Source organism: Choloepus didactylus, chromosome 2, assembly GCF_015220235.1.
Source record: "Choloepus didactylus isolate mChoDid1 chromosome 2, mChoDid1.pri, whole genome shotgun sequence".
In the NCBI taxonomy this organism is placed as follows: Eukaryota; Metazoa; Chordata; class Mammalia; order Pilosa; family Megalonychidae; genus Choloepus; species Choloepus didactylus.
The window spans coordinates 108,866,675-108,889,771 of NC_051308.1; the positions used below are offsets into that span (position 1 = coordinate 108,866,675).

Sequence of the window (23,097 nt, forward strand, 5' to 3'; positions counted from 1 at the left end):
CTCCTGATATGATGAAAGAAGAAGTTTACAGACCCACTTATAAAATATTCCTGAAAAAATTGGATGTGAATCTAATCTAACTTGTAAATACAATTACAGTTAGAAATACAGGGACAGAGGAACATGTTAAATGACACCATGAGGATACACTCAGCCAAATCTGGAATGTGGGAAAATCAACAGGAAAAATGATCCAGTTTCTTAAAAAACAAACAAAAGGCATAGATAAAATGGGTTGGAACTGTTATAGTCTAAAAGAAGCTAAAGAGACATTAACCCAATGCAATATGTGAACCTTGGTTGAAGCCTGGTGTGAGCAAATCGAATATAAAATTACATTTTTTAGACATCCAGGGAAAATTGATCATGGACTAAATATTAGATGAAATTAATTCAATTTTGGTGGGAGAGCGTGATAATGAAATTGTGGGCTTTTTAAAAGCCATTATCTGTGAGAAATACACACTATTTACAGGTGAAATGAAAGGATTTCTGGGTTTGCTTTAAAATAGTTCAGCAAAAACAAACACAAGGGAAGGGATTCATGAAACTAAGAAGGGCAGGATTTTTATAATGGTTGAGGGGGATGATGGGGACATGGTTGTTTATGATACTCTCCCTACTTTTGTGTATGTTTGAGTTTCCATTATAAAAAAAAAGAATGGCAATCACAATATGCAGAACAGTTGTAAGAATTAGTGGTCATGTGTTTTTGTTGGTGAAGAAACAGTTTGCTGCAAATGGAAATTTCCTGGCAAAGCCATTTCTTGTATGGTTTCTTGGCAAAAGCCGAAGGCATTATATCGAAGAAAGTCATTTGCCTGCCGACTGAAATGAGGGGTCCCAGTGTCTTGGCTTTCTGGGGCTCTTTCATAATAGGCCAGAACTTAGAAAACCCAAAAGGGGGGCGGATGGGTGGTGCTTGTAGTAGACCTTCTGGTGCTGTCCACCGGGTATTTCCAGTTCTCCTACTCTATACCAAAGAAGGATTGAGCTTTGCTGCCCCCTTGTGGTTGGGTGGGGTCATGTGATTTGTCTGGCAGTTGAGTTGTGAACACAGCCACAGGTTTCACTTCAGATCTAGAGCAACTAACTGCCTATATAAGACCCTCTAGAACTTTTTCATTCTATTTTTTTTCCTTCCGGTGTGGTGATTAACCACATTTGAGATGGTGGCTGCTCTATCAGCCTGGGTCCCAAATGAAATGAGAAGACCCCCTTGCAGACCCTGTGCACATGTAGCCATAACTAGAAATAAACCTTTGTTGTTTTAAGCCACTGTGATTTGGGATTGTTTGTTATCAGGTAATCTAGATTACCCTGACTAATACAGCAGCATACAGCAACCAATCCTACAAGCTGCTTCGTAAGAATCTTCAAAATAATAATTATATTATTATAACAATTGTTATAGGTCCCACTTACTGAGCTCTTCCTACGTATCAGGCATTTCACTACTACCTAGTACAAAGACTATCTCAACTAAACCTCACAACAAACCCAGGAGGCAGAAATTATTATCCCATTACCCAGATGAGAAAGCAAGGCTTAGGAACTGGTACACATATTTCATTTGCTTTATAATGGCTATTGAAGATACTGCTCATTCTATTATTCCCTGTCCCTTATACAAAGTCCTATAGGATGAATTCTCTTTAGCAATTATAGCAAGACAATTTTAGGACATGCATCAAGTGCCATTACAATGTTCATACCCTTTGCACCATTCATTTCTCTTCTCTCCTCCAGGCCTTTTGCAGCATAGAGTGCTTGAACAAAAAATATACATTGTAAAGAAAAATGAATCAATAGTATTAGAGTTTGTTTCTCGAGTTATGTTTCCTTTAGCCAGATGCTAAGAATGTTAGCGGTCCAGCTACCCCTTTTGCCTTAGCGGCAAAGGTGGTGAACATTAAACCGAACGCACAATCACGGTCAGGTATCAGCCCTGCGCTGTTGTCGTTTGTGTGCCTCCTCCTTACACAAGGCTTAGAATTTCCCTTCAATTGTAACAACGGTATGACTTTCCTATCTTTACTAGCAATCCATTCAAACGCTCATAGGAGATCGGGAGCATGCAAACACATTCTGAAATATTTTTAGGGTCTTCTTGTATTTGTTCTGCGGGGCCCAGTGGGTAGGCCTGGGGACATGGAGCGCCCCTGGTAGAGTTGAACTAGGGTAATCGGTGAGCGCGCGGCGCCCTCGCGTGGCACTTTGTGCAACTACACCCTGGGTTCTACAGAATCGGTTCTCGGCCACAGGATTGCAAACACCTCTTCCTCCTTGTCCCGAATTCTCTGTCTCCTTGGGCCTTTGGTTGCCCTCTCCTCGCACTCCTCTCTTGCCCGCTAGGCTCACTCAGCCGAAGCAGAGGCCGCTCCTCTTAACCTGTCTTCTTAGGCTCACGGTCTGCACGTTGAGTCCACGGTCCGTCCCCTAACCCCCTATGCCTCGCCACTGTCACAGCTCCACGCAACACACAGGTCTCCAAGTTATTTTATTGCTGTACACAGAGATCAGTTATTGCCCCCATATGCTCCTCCCGTCCTCCTTGCAGTGGCTGGGTCCCCTGCAGGGGGCACATGAACAGCTGCCAGTCCTCGATCCGCGAGTCCGAGGTCGGTATCCGCACCCCTCCCACAGGGGGCGCCACCATCTTTGCTCCCCGACGCCGGGCTAGCCGGGGTCCGTGGCCCGCAGCCTCGGGCTGGGGAGGCGAGTCACAAGGGACCGCTCCTCTTCCGGCGGGAGACGAAGCGTGCAGGAAAGAAGCATCGAGAGACTCCGCCCCGACTCCCAGGCTTTGTGGCGCGCAGCTGGAGGGGGTGCGGTGGGCCCCTACTTCTCGGAGTAGCAATAGGACCCGTAGGCCGCCTGCTGCGGGCTGGGGAAGCCGAAACTGCGTACCCCGGGATCCGGGAGGCCCCCGCAGCGCGGCCGCGGCGTGGTGATGGGGAAGCGCACGCTGCCGTCCGCCAGCCAGCCGCCGTCGCACTGGTCCAGCGCCGCAAACTTCCAGGCGGCATACAGGTGCCCGACCTTGGCCACCACGGCCCCGCGCCGCCGGCACGCCGCGTGGGCTTCAGACAGAGTCAGCCGCCCCGGCACGAAAAATACCTGGCCTGGGGACAGGAGCCGGTCACCGACTGGTCGAGAGCCGGGCGAGGTGCTGCGAGATTCAGACTCTTAGGGAGCAGAGTCCGGGACAGGGCCGTGGAGGGGCGGAACTAAGCTGGGGGTAGAAGCAGTAGGAGAGTCGAGGCAGCCGCATGCAGGTGCGGTAGCGCGAGACTGGCCGGAGCCGGGATGGGCGGGGCCATGGAGGGGGCGGTGCCTTAAAGACACAAAGATTCCCGTCCCTGTTCTCATTCTTTCAGAACTCTATTACAGGGGCGGGCTCAGACAGGGACTTGGGGCGGGGTCAGAAGAATGGGGAAAGGGACCCCGCCCCAAGTCTCTATCTTAGCCCCGCTTGCCCTTCCCCGCCTTATTTGCTTCCCCCGTCCACAGCCCGCCAGGCCGCGCCCCCTCCAGGCGCCAGGGGTCCCTCGCCTAGCTACTCACCCGCCAGTGCCGAAGTGAAGCAGAAGGCGTCGTAGCGGTCGCGCTTCCGGTCGCGGGGTCCGTAGCTGCGGATCCCGGGCCGACCCTGGCCGCCGCAAGGAGTGCGTGCCGTGAGCACAGGGTAGCGCACGGAGCCCTCGAGCAGCCAGCCTGCGTTACACCAGTCCAGACCCTCGGTCCACGCTGGCGGGAGATGAAGGGGGGCGGGGTAAGAGGCGTCAGAGGCAGGAGTCAGACCCCAAGCTTAGCCCCGCTCCCTCGCTGGGGCCGCTGGGACAGCCCGGTGGGGGCCTGGGAGGGGCCCGGGTTCCTCCACTCACCCTGGTACAGCTGGGCGTAGGTGGCCAGGCGTCCGTCCTGTTCCTCGCACGCCTGCTTCGCCTCGTAGTAATTGAACTGGTACCGGCCCCGGCTGGGCTGGTACGGAAACACCACACCTAGGGGGCGGCGGAGAGCCTGGGAAGCGGCCGGCAGCGGAGGGGATGGGGCAGCCTAAGAGAGAGGGGCTGGAGAAGGAGCCCTGGGATACCCGCAGCGAATCTAGCGGGAGAGGTAATGGATGGGAGCGGAAGGGCCTCACCCTCCAGGCGCAGCGTCAGCGCTACGCTCTCGTCCTCGATGCCGTTGACGAGCTCGCAGCGGTATCGGCCCTCGTCCTCCAGGCGCACGGCCGCGATGACCAGAGAGGCGTCCAGTCGATGCCCCCTTCGCATCCTGGCGCGCCCCCCTAGGGGCCCATAGCCCCGCGCGTGGAGTCCGTTGGTGATGAGGATCAACGTTTCCCGGACCTCTCCTGGCTCCACCTTGCTCCAGCGCACCTTGTAGCTGGGAGGCGTGGCGCCCAGGACGCAGGGTAGCGTGGCCGTGGACCCACGACGAGAGTGAATGACCTCGTGGATGGGGGGCAGGAGGTAGTGGGGTGCTGAGTAGAGGGGGCCACAGTGGCAGGAACCCTCTGATCCTCACTGCCCGCAAGGCCCATCCCAGACCCTGCCCCCCAGAAAAAGTAGGCTCCCCCAGGCCTCCCCTCCATTGCCCACTCAGCGGTGGCCCTCCCTCCCTGGATCCCCTTCCCCTGCAACAGCTGCCCTTTCCCCTTTCTCCAGTCCTTGAGCCTCTACTCCAGTGTTCCTCAGATTCTGGACTGAGCTGGGATCTTACCTGGGCCCCCCAGGGCTCTGTGGAAGATGGCAAATGCCCAAGGGAGAAGGAAGTGACAGAGTGTGGGGAGGGTGAGCCGGCCTGGCATGATGGAAACTCAGCCCAGCACTTCTGTGGGACACAAAGGGTGGGCATTGTGTGGACAGAGGGAAGGGATTGGGGTAGGAGCCAGGTTGGGGGTGAACTTCCATCAGGGATGCCCCAGAGGATACTGTCCATGTGGAAGCCACTCTGCTCTAAGGGCAGGAAAAGGGGCCAATGTTGGCTAAAGAAAGGTAATGAGGGGGGCACTAACACACTCCTCCTCCTGAGGCCTCCTGGGCCCCTCCTTTTTCCTCCTTTTTCTTCTCTCCCATCAGTCAGTCAGTAGGTTCTGATTCAACATCTCTCTCTCTCCCCTTCTTCTTGCAATTGCTGCTTCCCTAGTCTTACCATCTGGATTGCTTGGGCTCCACCCTCCCCCAACACCTATTCTCCATCCTGAAGCCAGAGTAACTATGATCATGTCGCTCTCTTCCTTAAAACAGTGGCTGCCTATTACCCTGAGGTTGGAACCCGATCTAACCATGGCTTCATGGCTTCCAGGACTCCCTTCCATCCAGCCTCTCTGCACCTCCAACATTGCCTCCTTCCCCTTGCCTCTGACCACAGATGCTCCCTGCACTGTGCTCCAGACACGATGGACTCCCACAATTCCCAAAACAGTTCAAGTTTGCTCTCCTCCTTTTCATAGCCAGCAGGTGGGACCTTACTTCCTCCAGGAAAACTTTCCTGAGTCCCTGGCTGGCCACACTCTAGGGCTCTGTGATCTGCTCCTTAGACTTCCCTACTAGACTGGACTGGGGACTTACTTTCCCCCTTAGAAGTACTTTTATTAGCAGCTAAATTTACAGTGTGAATTTGAAAGCAATACATATTTTTATTATTAGAGTATTCTTTATACTGTTTCTTAATTCAGACAGACTTCCCCAAGGATAGAATATATCAGTGAGTCTTTCAGTAATTACAAAAAACACTATTTCAAATGGAATTGTCTATCTTGGTAGTTCCTTTTTTTTTCTTTCTTTCTTTCTTTCTTTATTGTACCCATTTTTTAATTACCTGACTCTCTCTCTCTCTCTTTTTTTAAATTGGACCAGGACCTCTTGACCTAGTTTCCATGATTCCTAGATTCACTTTCCAAATCTGACTCCTCCACTTCCTACTTGCATGACTTTGAACAATTTACTTAACTTCTCTCTGCCTCAGTGTCCTCATCAGTAAAATGTGGATAGTAATAGTACATCTATCTTACTGGGTAGTTGTGTGGATTAGATGAATTAATATATGAAAAATGCTTTAAGTAGTTCTTGCACCTGGAAAGTGCTATGTATGTGTTAGCTATTATCCCCAGCTCCCAGCATAGCATACAGTAGATGCTAAATAAATGTATTTTAATGAATGAATTCACATTAAGGACATCTGGGAAGGAGAGAAGGGATATGGGGAGCTGAGCTCAAGTTTTAAGAAACTTGAGCTTGCAGTAGGAGAAATGAAGGTAAGACTGATAAGGACCTTCCCAGTGGTTAAAAATGAAAATATCTGGAACAGGGACATGACCTAGAGAACCACTTCTCCTTTACAAGAAAAACTGGTAAATAAGTGTGTTCATGGAACTGAGAAATTGATTTAGGGACCAATAATAATGATAACTAGCATAAACAAATGTTTAAAGTTTAATATGTCTGGCCCTGCTCTAAGCACTTTACATGCATACTTTTATATTTATTTCTCCCAGCAATCCTATCAGGTAGGAACTATTATGAATCCCATTTTATAAATGATGAAACAAAGGTGCACAATCTTTAAGAAACTTGAGTGAGGTCACACAGCTAGTAAGAGCTGGGATTTGAATCCAGAACTGATAGTGAGGCTCAAGCTCTTAGTCACTGATCTATATTTCTGTATTTCAGAGCAGGTGCACACATATCATCTTCGTACCCTTTACAGAAAGTGAGAGAATGGCCAGTAGCTTCATTGCCTACCAGTAAGAGCTGGTCTCTTCACAGGGACAGAGAGAGTAATGATTAGCAGCTTTTTGTCCTGCTTGAGGAAGAGGTTCCAGCTGAAGGTATGGCCAGGGCTCCTGGGAGGTCCAAGCACCTTAAAGCTTCTGGACTTGAGCACCTGATTGGGGCAGTCACTCCTTTTGCACCTCAGAGGAAAGGCTTCTGCCCTGAGCTCAAAGAAAAAGCCAAGGTGCAAAGAACTGCCCCACCAACCCTACCCCTCACCCCAATCCTCCACTAAGCCAAGTGTCTGATGTCTAGCTCTGTGACTGGGCACTACATCTGTGGAACTTGCTGTCCTGGGGCCAATACTGGGGGTGGGGGTCCATGAAGGGAGTTGGAATAAAGGAGGCAATCCCGGGAAGATTACCTGGGACAGTGTGGAAAGGGTGGTGCCTAGTTGTTTCTGAGATGCTCTTGGACCAGAGAAGGGGGTGGATTGATTGGTGGGTGGGAGGGCTCAAAGATCCATAGCTGTCATGCTGCCTCTACATATGAGTTCCATATGGGCTCATCTAAGCACACTCTCCACCTCCCCCCACCCCCCCCCACCCCCTACCCCCCAGAGTCCTCACCTCTGCCTTCCAGTGCCTGGGTGCGCATTACCTACAGGACAAGCCTCTCAAGGTGGGAACCAGACTTCCAGTACTTCCAGCTGCTTCAAGAAACCTGACTCCTTCTGCCCAGCCCCCCGTCTGTTGTCCGTCTGTCCTTTCGTTCTCTGTCCCCACCCCATCGGAGGCACAATTTCCCATTGTCTCTGGTTTTTCCCCTATTGTTGAACAACAGGGCCCCTTTCTTTATCCCGTGGGTAATGGCAACGAAATGTCAACAGCTGGTGATGTGGGATGCAGGACCGGCTGGCACGCCCCACCGGAAGAAGGGCCTGGGTGGAGGGTGGGCTCAAAAGAAACTGAGATATATATACATACATATACAGATCATCAAGGAGAATGGAATGGGGTGCAGGGCAGAGAATGGATGGTGAGAAGGTTGAAATACATCCCCCACCCATGTCAAATACTCCAAGCTACAAGGCTCTGAAGAGATTTTGTCTGAGGCCAAGGGAGTGGCTGGGCTCCACGGAGGGCAGAATGAGCAGCTGGTGTTGCAATAGGAGTGTTTGGTTTACTAAAGCTGACAAAATGCAATATACCAGAAATAGGTTGGCTTTTACAATGGGGATTTATTAGCTTACAAATTACAGTTCTCAGGCCATGAAAATGTCCAACTCAAGGCATCAACAGGATGATACTTGGACTCTGAAGGCAGGCTGTCAGCATCGGACACCTCTGTCACATGGGAAGGCACGTGACTGGCATCTGCTGGTCCTTCTCTCCTGGTTTTCATTGCTTTCAGCTTCTGGCTTCAGTGGCTTCCTCTCAGCTTCTCTGGGCTTTTTCTGTGAGCTTCTCTTAATTCATTTCTCACTTCTGTGTCTCTTAGCTTGTCTTTTATCCTCTTATAAAGGACTCCAGTAAGAGGATTAAGACCCACCTTGAATGTGGTGGGTCACATCTCCATTGAAATAACCTCATCAAAAGGTACCACTGGAATGGATTAACTTAAGAACATACTTTTCTGGGATCCATAAAGCTTTAAACTACCACAAGGAGAGATGGAAATTAGATAGCAAGGAAGATTTGTTTCTGACCCTGGGAAGGGACATGGGAATTTCTGAGGCTGGAGGGACTTTGAAACACTCTCCAAAGGAGAGATCATCTCACTTGTTCCCTAGTTCTCCACCTCCTCCTTCAGTCCAGATGGATGATCTTCTTAATTCAAAGTTCTCAAGAGAAGGGAACTCTTTAATCTCTCTGGGTGGAAATTCATTGTCTCTAAAGTCCCTCTTGTTAAAAGGTTCTTCCTGAAGTCTAAACTCCTGCTGGAGTTTAAGCCCATTTTAAAAATCTTTTTACTGAGGAATAATTTACATGAGTATAGTGTACAGATCTTATATTTACATTTACAAACATGTAATAACTACTCCCCCATCAAGATATAGAACATTTCCAACAACCCAGAATAAGCCTGTTTTTTTTCGGTTTACTATCAATACAGAGGGAGAACTCCCTCTGTATTGATTAAACATTTAGAGCTTTAAATAGTCTCTTAGTCTTCTTTTCTCTCTGCTGAGCACCCACACATGCAATAGCTTCACCTTATTAGAATCATTCACTGTCAGAACAGGAGGCAACTTCAGAATACTTAGGTTCCTCGTTTACCAAATGTATAGGAGAGGAGATGGAGAGGAAGGTGACCCGCCCAAGATCACACAGAGTTCTTGAGTCAAGTAGAACTTTCTGCTTTCTTCACCATGCCCTTTTCTGCTCCTCTTCTCACCTCTTCAAGTTGGATGGCCCTGGGAGTTCACTTGGGCCATCCCTAATTATAGGGAGCCCACCCCAACTCCACACTGATGCAGTTGACTATCATTCTCCTGTCCACTCCTTCCCTGTTCCTAGGCCCTTCCCTCCTCCTCCCAACTGTCTCATGAGAGAAGACAAATAGCCCCCTGTCTCCTTGGACAGGACGCCCTGATCCAGCACATCTGATTGGCTTCAGCCCAACTCTAACAAACAGCTTCCCGACAGAGGGTGGGGAAGGGTACAAAGGGCTCCAAAGTCGGAGATGCTGTCTCCATTCCCGGGGGCACCCTTACTGCTCCTTTCTCCCTAAATCACTTCTGAACTGTGCTTTGGAAGTCTCTGGCATGTAGATCCATAAAAGGATGAGTTTTGAATGAAGGAAGGCCTAGAACTATTTGATGGATGCAGAAAGAAACTTTTGAGGATACAATGAGAAATGAACAAATAGGAATAAATTTATAGTCAATAGCCAAACTGTTTAGTTTGCCCAAGATCACTTGCTTCTCAAATTCCCCCCTACCCAAGACACTGTGTCATGGGCATGAGGTAGGATTTCTCAGGCTTGATTTGGTATCTTTTCACTGAACTGGCATCTTCTGAGGAGTGGCTTTGCCACCCCTGCTATCTACTGACTAGGGTGAGGTGGAATAATCTAGGACAAGCATGGAGTCCTGACACCAACCCCAGATTGTTTCCACCCTCCAGCCAGATCCAGTGGTGGCAAGCATGGTCCCAATTTACTACTGGGATTGCTGCACGAACGACTGGAAAGTTTGGCATTATGACCCTTTAGGGGGAATTGTAGGGAGGAGCTGGATGTGACTGACAGAGCTTTCTCTTCCTTTCAGTAAAATTAACATTCACACACAGCTACTTCTACTCCTCCCACTGCCTCCCTCCAGCAGAATCCCTTGCAATGCTGGATGGAAACATCATTCATCTCCCTCTTCTGACTCTTGCCTTTCTCCTCCTCCCTAGGAACCCCCAGGTCACTCTCTTTTTTCTGGTCCAGGCTCAGGCCTTTTGTGGGGCTAGATCTTGGCTGCACTGCAGGATAATGTGGGAACGGAGCTTAGGGGGGTCAGCTTTGAGGAAAGACACATTTCCCACTCTGGAGGCCTCACTGTACCCTGAACAGCTTTTGTACTCTGGATAGTCAAAGCTGAAAAGGAAGGAGGAGATGGGCTCCATGCCTTTGGGAGTGGGGGTGGGGGTGGGGGGAGTTCCAGTCTGGAGGGGGCATGAGGCTCCATGGGTTAATGGAGGGAATGCTGGACTATGAGTCAGGAACCCTATTTCAGACAGATGCTCACTTCAAATGAGACTCTATACAACCTCCTGCAGTTCCAATCTCTCTGATTATCAAACGGGCATCATGATCCTGCCCCAGGGATTTTTTTTTTTTTTCATAAAAATAAGCCATGAATTAGGTTCTTGTTATATGATTCAAACTGGAATAGGGTTAGAAATGAGGAGAACAAGATGGGAAGAAGAGACTGGTTAGACCCACTCATCCTCTCACTATCACACCCTCTGAGAGAAAGGGCCCCCATGGGGCCAGGGCATCCTTTTTTACAGTGAGGGTCACCAGTGCAGTATCCCAGTTTGGATATTCCCTGACAGTCTGAGACTGCAGTAGGGAAGAGAAAGGAAGGAAAGGGAGACAAAAATAATAGAAGGCTGTTCTAGTTTGCTAATGCTGCCGGAATGCAAAACAACAGAAATGGATTGGCTTTTATAAAAGGAGGTTTATTTGGTTACACAGTTACAGTCTTAAGGCCATAAAGTGTCCAAGATAACATATCAACAATCAGGTACCTTTACTGGAAGATGGCCAATGGCATCCAGAAAACCTCTGTTAGCTGGGAAGGCACGTGGCTGGCGTCTGCTCCAAGTTCTGGTTTCAAAATGGCTTTCTCCCAGGATGTTCCTCTCTAGGCTTTGGCTCCTCAAAAATGTCACTCTTAGTTGCTCTTAGGGTGTCTGTCCTCTCTTAGCTTCTCCAGAGCAAAAGTCTGCTTTCAAAGGCCGTCTCCAAAATGTCCCTGTAAACTGAAGCTCCTCTCTCTGTTCCAGTGCATTCTTCAAAGTGTCCCTCTTGGCTGTAGCTCCTCTTCAAAATGTCACTCTCAGCTGCACTGAGTTCCTTCTGTTTTCCAGCTCATTTATATGGCTCCAGTGATTTAATTTAGACCCACCCTGAATGGGGGGGGGGTAACACCTCCATCTAAATTATCCAATCAGAGTCATCACCCACAGTTGAGTGGGGCGCATCTCCATGCAAACAACCTAATCCAAACGTTCCAACTTAATCCCCACTAATATGTCTGACCCACAAGATTGCATCAAATAATATGGCTTTTTCTGGGGGACATAATACATTCAAACCGGCACAAGGGCCAAAGAGACCTCTCCCTCTTACTCTATTTCCATCTCTATGGAGGGTGTGAGGCTGTCATCACCTCAGATGCCGCTGGGGGGTTGAGGGGCTGACGGGAGACTGTGCCTCATCCTGGCTGCCGGCCCAGCTGGAAATCCTGGGTAAAACTCAGTCCCCTTTCCTCACTTCAGCCCCTTTATCTGGGGCTCTTGACAAGTGGGCCTCACTGTGCCCACGTCGGATTGATCAGACCTATGAGTTAGAACTGAAGATGTCCAGAGGGAGGAGCTGGCTGGCTCCACGGACAGCTGCTTCCTGGCTCTGGAATGTCTTGAAGGAAGCGGATGAGGGTGTCATGTTATCCTCATCACAACCAGCTCTATGGGGAAGGTGGGGGGAGTGGGGAGGCAGAGGGGTGTTTCTCCTTCTGGAGCAGGCTGCTCTGGAAGCCAGAAGAGCTGCCGGAGAGGAGACAAGGCATTAGAAGTCCTGGTTCTCCTTGGCCTTTCCCTTAGAGCCCAAGGGCAGCAATATGACCTCAGCATTCTGCTTTATTTGGGCCACTCAGCTTGCCTCTGCTCCTGGCTACAGATGTACACACCACCTGGAGAGAAACCTTCTCCAGGCGCACCAGGCAGAGCTCTGCAATACAAACTTTCACAGCCATGGGCAGGAGAAAGCATATATTAGAGGGCAGGGAACTTGGGTTCTAGTTAGAGTTCTGCCACAACTGTGTCATCTTGGGCAGGACCTCACCCCCGGGCCCATTTGCTCATCAGTGTGATGGGAGCACAATTCCATTAGAACTATTTTCTGTGCAGAGAACTGTGTGTGTGTGGGGGGGGGGGGGAGCAGAAGTAAATACAGTTCCTGAACTTACAATGTTCTTAGTTTAGTGGGAGAATACCCATTCTGCCTCTCTGAGGTAGATGAGGGTAAAGTAAAATGGTGGAACGTGCAGAGAAGCTGTTTTCATGGTCACTAAGGTTTAACAATTATGTTTACTTATTAGTAATCATATAACCCATCCTTCTGTTTCTAATAGCCAGCCCACTGCTATGTGTACATGGACCATTTAAACTATATTTTTGTTCAACTACCCCTGCAAACATCTTGAGATCCTGGCTCCTCATTTTCTCATATCCATCTCATTCCCCCAGGCCTCAGAGCATGCTCTCTCAAATCTCTGCTTTTATTTTCATCCTGGTCAGTCCAGGAGGGGTCTGATTTAGCTTGCACAGTCTCTCACTCTTAGTCTTTCATTCATTGGTCAAACTTATTCCAGAAGTAAGATGTGCAAGTACTTATCAACCATTCTCAGACCAGAATTTGAATAATTTAAAAAAGCAACCCTCACTGTATAGCTCCACATTTTCTCACATGGGAGAAGTAAATACTATCACAGCATTACTATTCCCATTTTATGGATGAAGAAATTAAGTCCACAGAGGGCTAATAACCTGTTCAAGATCACACGTTTACTAAGTAACCCAGGCAGCTTACATCCAAAGCCACATGCGTTCTTCCCTTCCGTGAAAGAATAACTCTGCTAAACTTGGAAAAAGGTAAAGTGAGGATAGTTTGATTTTTTGTGTGTTATCATGCTAGAGCATTTTATAATAAGCCTGCTTGACACTCATCTGACTCTCCAAGGGAATGTAACTGTTGTCACAGCGTATTCGATGAACAATCTACAAATGACAAAGATGCAGACATTTACAGTCCTGTATGGTTAGAGGTTAACCTGCAGAAATTTATTAAATAATAGAGTTTTATTGACCAGTAAAGAAGTTAACCACAAAGGTGTTTGGGTTTTATGGTCCTAGAAAGTTGACCAGTCTCATGTCTAAATTAGTCATCTTATTTGGACATTCTCTTTCTCATCAACTACATAAATCCTTGTTTCTCAAACATATTTCAAGCCAGCTCTTTTGTCTTCTTGCTGGTTCCCTCATTAATGAGCTAAATAAAAATTGGATACGAGTTAACAATAATTTTGGGAATTGGTGTTTTTACACTTCTCAACTTTGAAGGCAACACACTAGCACCCTTCCCTCTAATAGCAGATCCACTGGCAGAATTGTAGCATGACTTATAGCTGGGCTAAAACTCCTTGAAAGCAGGCCCACTTTGTATCTCCAGTGCCTGGTCAGTGCCTGGTATGGACCAGCAGTGGACACTGAGAGGCAAAAGTCCTCTCTGGTACCTTCTGATGTGAAGAAAGGTAACTTTCTTGGCTGCTGCTCCAGTGGGCCACTACTTGCTACAGCTCCTTAGCTCCACTGGCAACATCAAAGACACTTTCTTACCCCCATTTGTGCTTCTTCTGGGAAGCTTTCCTTAATAAAAGAGACTTAACAGCTTTCTCACCTGGCATGTAATAGGCACGCAGAAAATGTTTACTAAACAAATAAAATTGACGTTTTCTTCCCGTTTCTGCAAGCTTAACAAAAAGGCAGTGTGGCATGATTAAGTCCCACGGGCTCTGGAACTTGACAGTCTGGGGATAACTATGAGCCTTACCTACCTACTAACTATCTACTCACTGGATAACTACAGACAACCTACCCTTTCTTTGCTTCAGTGTCTTCATCTGAAAATGAAGGACACAGGAAATGCACCACGAAGGTGAACCCCACCGGTGCCTCCTGGACCCGCGGAGCGCGCAGGCGGCAGCAGCCCCCTCCCTCTGGGCCTCGTGGGCCTCGGGGCCGCCGGGACCGCCTTGGCCATCAGGGCTGCCCGCCGCACCGCTGCGCCGACGCTGAGGGACTGTTTCCACAGCATTTCCACAGATTTATCTAGATATATTTCACTTAAAAACATTTTTAAAACCGAATCCAAACGGGTGCGTCTGCTCCCTTGAAACCTGCAGTCCTCTAGAAGGGGCAGCATGGGCTACCCAGGAAAGACGGCCCTGTTAGACCCCACCTCCCTCCGTGGCATCCGTTTACCCCGCAGCACAACCAGCTTCTGCACACACTGGGTTTTTAAGCCCCTTTAAAGATGGAGCCTTTAAGGCTAGAGAAAGGCTGAGACAAGAGCTAAAGGGACAGTGATACAAGACTCAGAGAGAGCTCTTGAAACAGATTGCAGAGAATGATGGCACCAAAGGGCGGATGACAGCGGGGCTTCAAAGAGAAATAAACGTTTGTTAAATCGAACCCACACTAGATGGCATCAGAGAACAGCTGTCTTAGTTCTGAGACCGCCGTCCTCTCCACTTTCTCTGTGATGTCTGATCCTCAAGTTACTTCTCTATAAATAGGGGCAATTACATACAGCCAGGAATTACGGTTAAGGTTCAAAGGTGGTAATGTTTATGAAAATGGTTTTTAAACAGTAAAACACTGCATACAACGGATTGCAATATTTTTATCATGAACTCAAACTGTGAAGTAGGACAGACAGAGATTGCCTAGGCTGAAAATTTGGAAAACAGTCTCAATCTAAGAAAAACCCTTGTGAGACACAGACACACCTTCTTTTATCAGCAGAAAAAAAAGTAAATAATATTCTATTAGGTAAACATTGCTAATATTTGTATAGTGTTATATAACCTTTTAAAAATCCCACAATTGTAGTTGGAACCACAAGCTAATTTCTCTTCCCTCGGTCTCAGATTTCACTGACAGAATAAGTAGCTACGCTTCATTCTTCAGAGAGAAAAGGAGGAAGGGAAGTGACATGCTAGTTTCTGAACCACAGGGATTTACAGACATGGTGTGATTTTTATAACATGGTGCATTCAGATTCCAGAATGAGAAAAAGTAGAAAAAAATAGAATAAATCAATCTCTCAATTTTTAGGATTTAAACCTGCTCCAGAAATTTTGGAAGGAACCCAAGAGGTAGTAATCCCAAGGGCCACATTCACTCCTTCCAGAAGGTTTTCCCTGTTGCTGAACGTATTTCTTGTCACCTCTTTGCCAAGTCCCTCACACTGAAGAACTGTAATTTGTATCTATTTGCTATTTTTACATTATTTTTCCTGATGAAATATGTTAATTACAGACAATTTTAAGTGCAGGGAAAAGGTATAAAGAAGGGAAACACTCGTCATCCCTTCACCTAAGGATGGCTACTTATAATATGTTGGTGTTCCTTTGTTATTTTAGTGTTCCTATGTAGTTTTTTTTTTTAAGATATAAATCATATGCACAAAATTCATCCTTTTAAAGTATACAATTCAATGTTTTTTTAGTATATTCACAAAATCTCATAACCATAACCACCACCTAATTCCAGAATATTTTAATCACCCCTGAAAAACCCCTATACCCATTAGCAGCCACTTCCCATTTCCCTCTCACCACTAATATGGCAACCAATAATCTACTTTCTGTCTCTATGGATTTGCCTATTCTGGACATTACATATGGAATATTTGGCTTTTTGTGTCTGGCATCTTTCACTTAGCATAATGTTTTCAAGGTTTATCCATATTGTAGTATGTATCAGAATTTCATTTCCTTTTACAGCTGAATACCACATTTTGTTTATCCATTTATCTGCTGATGGACACTTGGGTTGCTTCCATCTTTGGCTGCTGTGGATATTGCTGTTGTGAGAATTAGTGTACAAATATCTGTTTGAGTCCCTACTTTCAATTCTTTGGTGTATAAACCTAGATGTGGAATTGCCAGGTCATATGGTAATTCTATACATGACTGCCAAACTATTTTCCACAATGGCCACACCATTTTACACTTCCACCAACAACATATATACATGAAGATTCGTATTTGCCTGTATCATCACCAACACTTGTTATTTTCCTTTTAAAAAAGAATAGCCATTCTGGTGGGTGTGAAGTAGTATCTCATTGTGGTTTTGATTTACATTTTTCTAATGGCTATTGATGTTGAACACCTGTCATGTGCTTATTGGCCATTGTATTTCTTCTTTGGAGAAAATTCCTTTGCCCATTTTTAAATTAGGTTGTTTGTCTTTTTTGTTGTTGAGTTATAGGAGCTCCTTATATATTCTAGATACTAAACCCTTATCAGATATAGGCATACTTTGGAGATACTGTGGGTGGGGTTCCAGACCACTGCAATAAAGCATATATCACAATAAAGTGAGGCATGTGATTTGTTTGTTTCCCAGTGCATATAAAAATTATTTTTACACTATACTGTAGTCTATTAAGTGTGCAATAGCATTATGTCTTTAAAAAACAATGTACATACCTTAATTTAAAAATACTTGGGGTTCCAGCCTGGCTTGCTCAGTGCTGTGTGGACTTGGGCAATGCTCTGCCCCTCTCTGGGCCTCACAGACCCCATTGGGTACTGAGAAGTAATTGCTTTCAGTTGAAGTCTTGTCTAAACCAAGACAATTTGCTGAACAAAGAGTCCTCTGCATTGTTACTTAGCATCTTTTTTATTCTTTTCAAGAAGAAGAAAAAAGACTTTTGTTTGTTTTTTTCAAAAATAATGCATACTCATCTCAAAACTTTAAAATACCAATGTGTGCAAAGTAAAAAAAAAAAAGTAAAAAGTGAAAGCCCTCCTCCCCACCCCCCCCACCGTGGCGTGGCCTCCTTCATTCACTAAATACTTATGGAACATCTTTCTGCTCTGTGCTTGGCCCTGTTCGGAGGGTACATTGGGAAAAAAGACAGCAGGGTTTCTTCTTTCATTGAACATGGCGGGGGGGCAGACAAAAATCAAGTAAATAGACAAGATGATTTCAGAAAAAAATACTTTGTTGCTAAAAATTGCTAACCCCACCATCTGAGTCTTCAGTCCACTGTAATCTTTTTGCAGGTAGAAGGTCTTGACTCGATATTGGTGGCTGCTGACTGATCAGGGTGGTGGTTGATGAAGGTTGGGGTGGCTGAGGCGATTTCTTTTTTTTTTTAATTGCAATTTTATTTTGAGATATAATTACAGAACATATAGTCACTCAAAGTGTACAATCAGATATTCACAGTATTGTCATATAGTTGTGCTTTCATCACCACAATCAAACTTTGAATGCTTTCATTACTCCAAAAAGTAAAATAAAAATTAAAATAAAAAAGAACATCCAAAACATCCCTTTCCCCTCCTCCCCCCATTGTTCATTTACTTTTCAAAATACTGTTTAATTGAGATATATTCACATACCCCACAGTGTACAGTTATTCACAGCACCATCATACAGTTGTGCATTCATCACCAGAATCAATTTTTGAAAATTTTCCCTACTCCAAAATAAAAATAAAAGCAAAAAAGAACCCTAACTCTTTCCACCCCCTCTAACCCATCCTATTCTTCATCTAATTTTTGTCCCCACTTTTCTACTCATCTGTCCATAGACTGGATAAAGGGAGTGTGAGCCACAAGTTTTTCACAATCACACAGTCATATTGTGCAAGCTACCTAGTTATACAATCGTCTTCAAGAATCGAGGTCAAAGGGTTGCAGTTTGACAGTTTCAGGTATTTCCCCCTAGCCATTCCAACACACCAAAGACTAAAAGGTGATATCTACACAGTGCACAAGAATACCCTCCAGAGTGATCTCTCGACTCCATTTGAAATCTCTCAGCCACTGGAACCTTATTTTGCTTCATCTCTCTTTCCCCTCTTGGTCAATAAGATCCTCTCAATCACACAGTGCTGGGTCCAGACTCATCTCCAGGACTCATTTCCTGCATTGCCAGAGGGATTCACACCCCTGGGAGTCACGTCTCAGGTAGAGGGGGAGGGCAGCAAGTTCACCTACTGAGTGGGCTTAGTGAGAGAGGGCACCACATCTGAGCAACAAAGAGGCTCTCTGGGGTGGACTCGTAGGCATAATTATAAGTGGGCCTAGCCTCTCCCTTGCAGCAACTAGCCTCACAGGGGAAAGCTAGCCTCACAAGGGGCTTGGCCCACCAAATTGGCAGTCCTCAATGTTTGCAGGAAAATCAGCAATGGCCCAGGTGGGGAAGTCCAACACCTCCACATTTCTCCCCAGCTCCTCAGGGGGCACCGCAAATACGCTTATACTTTCTGCCCACATCACTCTGGGATGTGTCGGGATTTCACCCCAGCCTGTACAAACTCACCAAATCCCACTTCCCATTCAAAGCTCCATGTACCTATGGTGTTCAAACAAACTGATTATATAAGTTAAATTATCTAGAGTGCTGCATAAAATATAAATCCTGCACCAGATAAACATCTCCTCCCCAGGTCTCACACATAAGTTGCAGGTTTAAAACCCATTCAGTATCATCCTTTACCCTTGGACCTGATTTGCCTTAGTCCTAACTAGATCCTCTTCATTCATATCTCTAATTAAAGTCTGAATTCTTTTTCAGCTCTTTCAACAGTTGTGAGGCAATTTCTTAAAATAAGACAACACTGAAGTTTGCCACATCAGTTGACTCTTCCTTTCACAAAAGATTTCTCTGTAGCATGCAATGCTGTTTGATAGTGTTTTACCTACAGTAGAACTTTGAAAATTGGAGTCAATTCTCTCCAATCCTGCCACTGCCTTATCAACTAGGTATATGTAATAATCTATATCCTTTGTTGTTATTTCAACAATGTTCACTGCACCTTCACTAGGAATATATTCCATCTCAAGAAATCACTTTCTTTGCTCATCCATAAGAAGCAACTCCTCATCCATTCAAGTGTTAGTTATCATGAGATTGCAGCAGTTCAGTTCTAATTCTAGTTCTTATTATTTCCACCACATCTGCACTTACTTCCTCCACTGAAGTTTTGAGCCCCTCAATGTCTTCCATGAGGGTTGGAATCAAAGTCTTCACGTTAATGTTGATATTTTGACCTCCTCCCATAAATTACTTATGTTCTTAATGGCATCAAGAAAGGTGAATCCTTTCCAAAAGGTTTTCAACTTACTTTACCCAGATCCATCAGAGGAATCACTATCTATGGCAGCTATAGCCTTATAAAATGTATTTCTTAAATAATAAGACTTGAAAGTCAAAATTCCTCCTGATCCATAGGCTGCAGAATAGATGTTGTGTTCGCAGACATGAAAACAACATTAATCTTGTACATCTCGATCACAGCTCTGGGTGACCAGGTACATTGTCAATGAGCAGCAATATATTGAAAAGAATCTTTTTTTCTGAACTGTAGATCTCAACCATGGGTTTAAAATATTTAGCAAACCACATTGTAAATATGGACTGTCATCCAGGTTTTGTTGTTCCATTTGCAGAGCAAAGGCAGAGCAGATTTAGCGTAATTTTTAAGGGCCCTAGGATTTTTGGTATGGCAAATAAGCACTGACTTCAACTTAGTTACCAGCTGCATCAGCCCCTAACAAAAGAGTCAGCTTGTCCTTTGAAGTTTTGAAGCCAGGCATTGACTTCTCCTCTGTAGTTTGAAAGTCCTACATGGCATCTTCCAATAGAAGGCTGTTTCATCTACATTGAAAATTTGTCTTTCAGTGTAGCCATCTTCATCAACTACCTTTGCTAGATCTAGATAACTTGCTGCAGCTTCTACAACAGCATTTGCTGTTTACCTTGCATTTTTATGTTATGGAGATAGCTTCCTTCCTTAAACCTCCTGAATCAACCTCTGCTAGCTTCAAACCTGTCTTCTGCAGCTTGCTCACTTCTCTCAGCTTTCATAGACTAGAAGAGAGTAAGGGGCTTCCTCTGGATTAGGCTTTGGCCTAAGAGAATATTGTGGCTGGTTTGATCTTCTCTCCAGACCACTAAAACTTTCTCAATATAAGCAATAAGGCTATTTTGGTTTCTTATCATTCATGTGTTCACTGGAGTGGCACTTATAATTTCCTTCAAGAATTTTCTTTTGCATTCACAACTTGGCTAACTGGTGCAAGAGGCCTAGCTTTCAGCTATCTCAGCTTTCAACATGCCTTCTTCACTAAGCTTATCATTTCTAGCTTTTGATTTAAAGTGAGAGGCATGCGACTCGTCTCTTCATTTGAATACTTAGAGGCTATTGTAGGGTTATTAATTGACCTAATTCCAATATTGTTGTGTCTCAAGGAATAAGGAGACCCAAAGAGAGGGAGAGAGATGGGAAATGTCTGATCAGCGTAGCAGTCAGAACACACACACATTTATTGGTTAAGTTTGCCATCTTATATGGGCACAGTTCATGGTGCCCAAAACAATCACAACAGTAACATCAAAGATCACAGATCACCATAACAGATACAATAATGATGAAAAAGTTTGAAATATTGTAAGAAATACCAAAATGTGACAGAGACATGAAGTGAGAACATGTTGTCAGAAAAATGGTGCTGATAGATTTGCTCAACACAGGGTTGCCACAGACTTTCAAACTGTAAGAAACACAATATCTGCAAAGCATAATAAATGAAGTACACTTGTATATGGTTTCCAAATAGTTTCTTCCATTCTGTAGTTTGTCTTTTCACTTTCTTGACAATATCCTCTGATGCACAAAAGTTTTTAATTTTGAAGACACTCAATTTATCTATTTTTTCTTTTGCTGTTCATAGTTTGGCATAAAGTTTATGTTGATTTTTGTACATGGTGTGAGGTAGGGGTACAACTTCAATCTTTTGCATGTAGCTATCCTGTCGTTCCAGCACCATTTGATGAAAAGACTGTTCTTTTCCCCACTGAATTGTCTTGGCACCTGTGTTAGCTTCCTAGGGCTGCTTTAACAACTTACTACAAACTGAGTGGCTTAAAACAGCAGAAACTTATCTCTCATCATTCTGGAGGCTAGAAGTCTAAAATCAAGGAATCAAGGTGTCAGCAGGCTATGCACCCTCTGAAGTCTCTAGCGAAAAATCATTCCTTGCTTCTTCATAGCTTCTACTGGCTCCTGGCAATTCTTGGCATTCCTGGGTTTGTAGCTGCATTACACCAGTCTCTGCATCCTTTGTCATATGGCCTTTCTCCCTCTGTGTCTCTGTGTATCTCCAAATCTCCTCCTCTTTTTAAGGGCATCAGTCATTGGATTTAGGGCCCATGCTAATCCATTATGACCTCAACTTGATTACGTCTGCAAAGACCCCATTTCCAAATAAGGTCATATTTGCAGGTGCCAGGGGTTAGGATTTCAACATATCTTTCTTGGGGGGACACAATGCAATCTTCTAGATCACTCTTGTTGAAAATCAGTTGGCCATAGATGTGTGGGTTTATTTTTGGACTCTCCATTCTGTTCTACTGATGTGTTTATCCTTACACCTGTACCACACAGTCGTGATTATTGTAGCTTTTTAGTAAGTTTTTAAATTGGAAAGTGTGAGTCCTCCAACTTTATTCTTCTTTTTCAAGATTTTTTTGGTTGTTCTGGGTCCCTCGCATTCCCATATGAATTTTAGGATCAACTTGTCAATTTACACAAAAGAGCCAGCTGGGATTTTGATGAAGATTGAATTTGTAGGTCAATCTGAAGAGTACTGCTATCTTAACAATATTAAGTTTTCAAATCCATGAACATAGATGTCTTTCCATTTATTCAGGTCTTCTTTAATTTTTTTTTCAATGATGTTTTGTAGTTTTGACCATGTGCTGGTTTGAATGTATTGTGTCCCCCAAATGCCATTATCTTTGTGGTTTTGTGGGGCAGAAGTTTTGGTGCTGGTTGGATTTGCTTGGAGTGTGCCCCACCCAGCTGTAGGTAATGATTCTGATGAGATGTTCCCATGGAGGCGTGGCCCCGCCCATTCAGGGTGGGCCTTGATCAGTGGCGCTATATAAATGAGCTGACTCGGAGAGAGGAAACTGAGTGCAGCTGGGAGTGATGTTTTGAAGAGGAGCAAGCTTGCTAGAGAGGAATATCCTGGGAGAAAGCCGTTTTGAGGCCGGAGCTTTGGAGCAGACGCCAGCTGCCTTCCCAGCTAACAGAGGTTTTCCAGACGCCATTGGCCATCCTCCGGTGAAGGTACCCGATTGCTGAGGTAGTTACCTTGGACGCTTTGTGGCCTTAAGACTGTAACTGTGTAGTGAAATAAACCCCCGTTTTATAAAAGCCTATCCATCTCTGGTGTTTTGCATTCTGCAGCATTAGCAAACTAGGACAGACCATATGAGTCTTGTACTTCTTCTGCTAAGCTTAAACCTAAGTATTTTATTCTTTTTGGTGCTATTGCCTATGGATTCTTTTAACAGATGAGCTTCTACTGTAGGTACTATTCTTTTTATCTGCTTTTTTCCATTTCAATTTTATCAGAGATATTTCACCAAGTTATTAAGAATTCTTTAACATCATTTTTAAGGTTACATATTAATGTGTTGTGTGGTTGTATAATAATTTATTTAGTCATTATCCTGTTACAGGATATTTAGGTTCTTTCCAATTTTTCCATTTTAAAATATTGCTGTAGTAAACATCTCTATATATTTTGCTATGTTTACATTACAGATAATTTCCTTAGAAATATTCATGTATTCTTGTTCTCTTGTAAGGGTGTTCACTTCACCTCTTGTGATGAGGCATGAGGCCCCATCTAACTACAAACTCCTTGAGGCCCATTTCTCTTCTTTTGCAATCCCACACAGCCCGAAGGCAAAGGTGTGCAGTTTGGCGGTTCCTTTGGGAAGCCCTCTAGGGCCCCAGACTGGGTCAAATACCTCTTATCTTACCCTCACAGCACCTTTTCCTG

General features: G+C 45.2%; 1 protein-coding gene across 6 annotated transcripts; it reads right to left on the reverse strand.

Moving 5' to 3' along the window:
• Positions 1-2,483: 2,483 nt before the first annotated feature.
• HAPLN2 (hyaluronan and proteoglycan link protein 2) lies at positions 2,484-7,507 on the reverse strand. 6 transcript variants are annotated; one of them, XM_037825721.1, is made up of 7 exons: positions 7,352-7,500; positions 6,753-6,943; positions 4,729-4,839; positions 4,148-4,489; positions 3,888-4,004; positions 3,568-3,750; positions 2,484-3,125 (listed from the first exon to the last, which is right to left on the reverse strand). In XM_037825721.1, the coding sequence occupies exons 3-7, from the start codon at positions 4,814-4,816 to the stop codon at positions 2,842-2,844; spliced, it is 1,014 nt and encodes a 337-aa protein (XP_037681649.1). In that variant the 5' UTR covers positions 4,817-4,839; positions 6,753-6,943; positions 7,352-7,500; the 3' UTR covers positions 2,484-2,841. The 6 variants fall into 6 exon arrangements, with proteins under 6 accessions (XP_037681649.1, XP_037681650.1, XP_037681651.1 ...); XM_037825722.1 differs by lacking the exon at positions 6,753-6,943 and having other exon boundaries at positions 7,352-7,499; XM_037825723.1 differs by lacking the exons at positions 4,729-4,839; positions 6,753-6,943 and having other exon boundaries at positions 7,352-7,507.
• Between the last annotated feature and the right edge of the window lie 15,590 nt (positions 7,508-23,097).

Bases quoted from the DNA above. Each gene is read 5' to 3' on its own strand.
- HAPLN2 (XM_037825720.1), bottom strand. From the start codon at position 4,919: ATGGAAGTTCACCCCCAACCTGGCTCCTACCCCAATCCCTTCCCTCTG. The intron at 3,751-3,887 runs GTGAGTGGAGGA...ATCTCCCGCCAG, and splicing joins CTACGCCCAGCTGTACCAGG to CGTGGACCGAGGGTCTGGAC. The intron at 3,126-3,567 runs GTGAGTAGCTAG...TCCTGTCCCCAG, and splicing joins CTTCACTTCGGCACTGGCGG to GCCAGGTATTTTTCGTGCCG.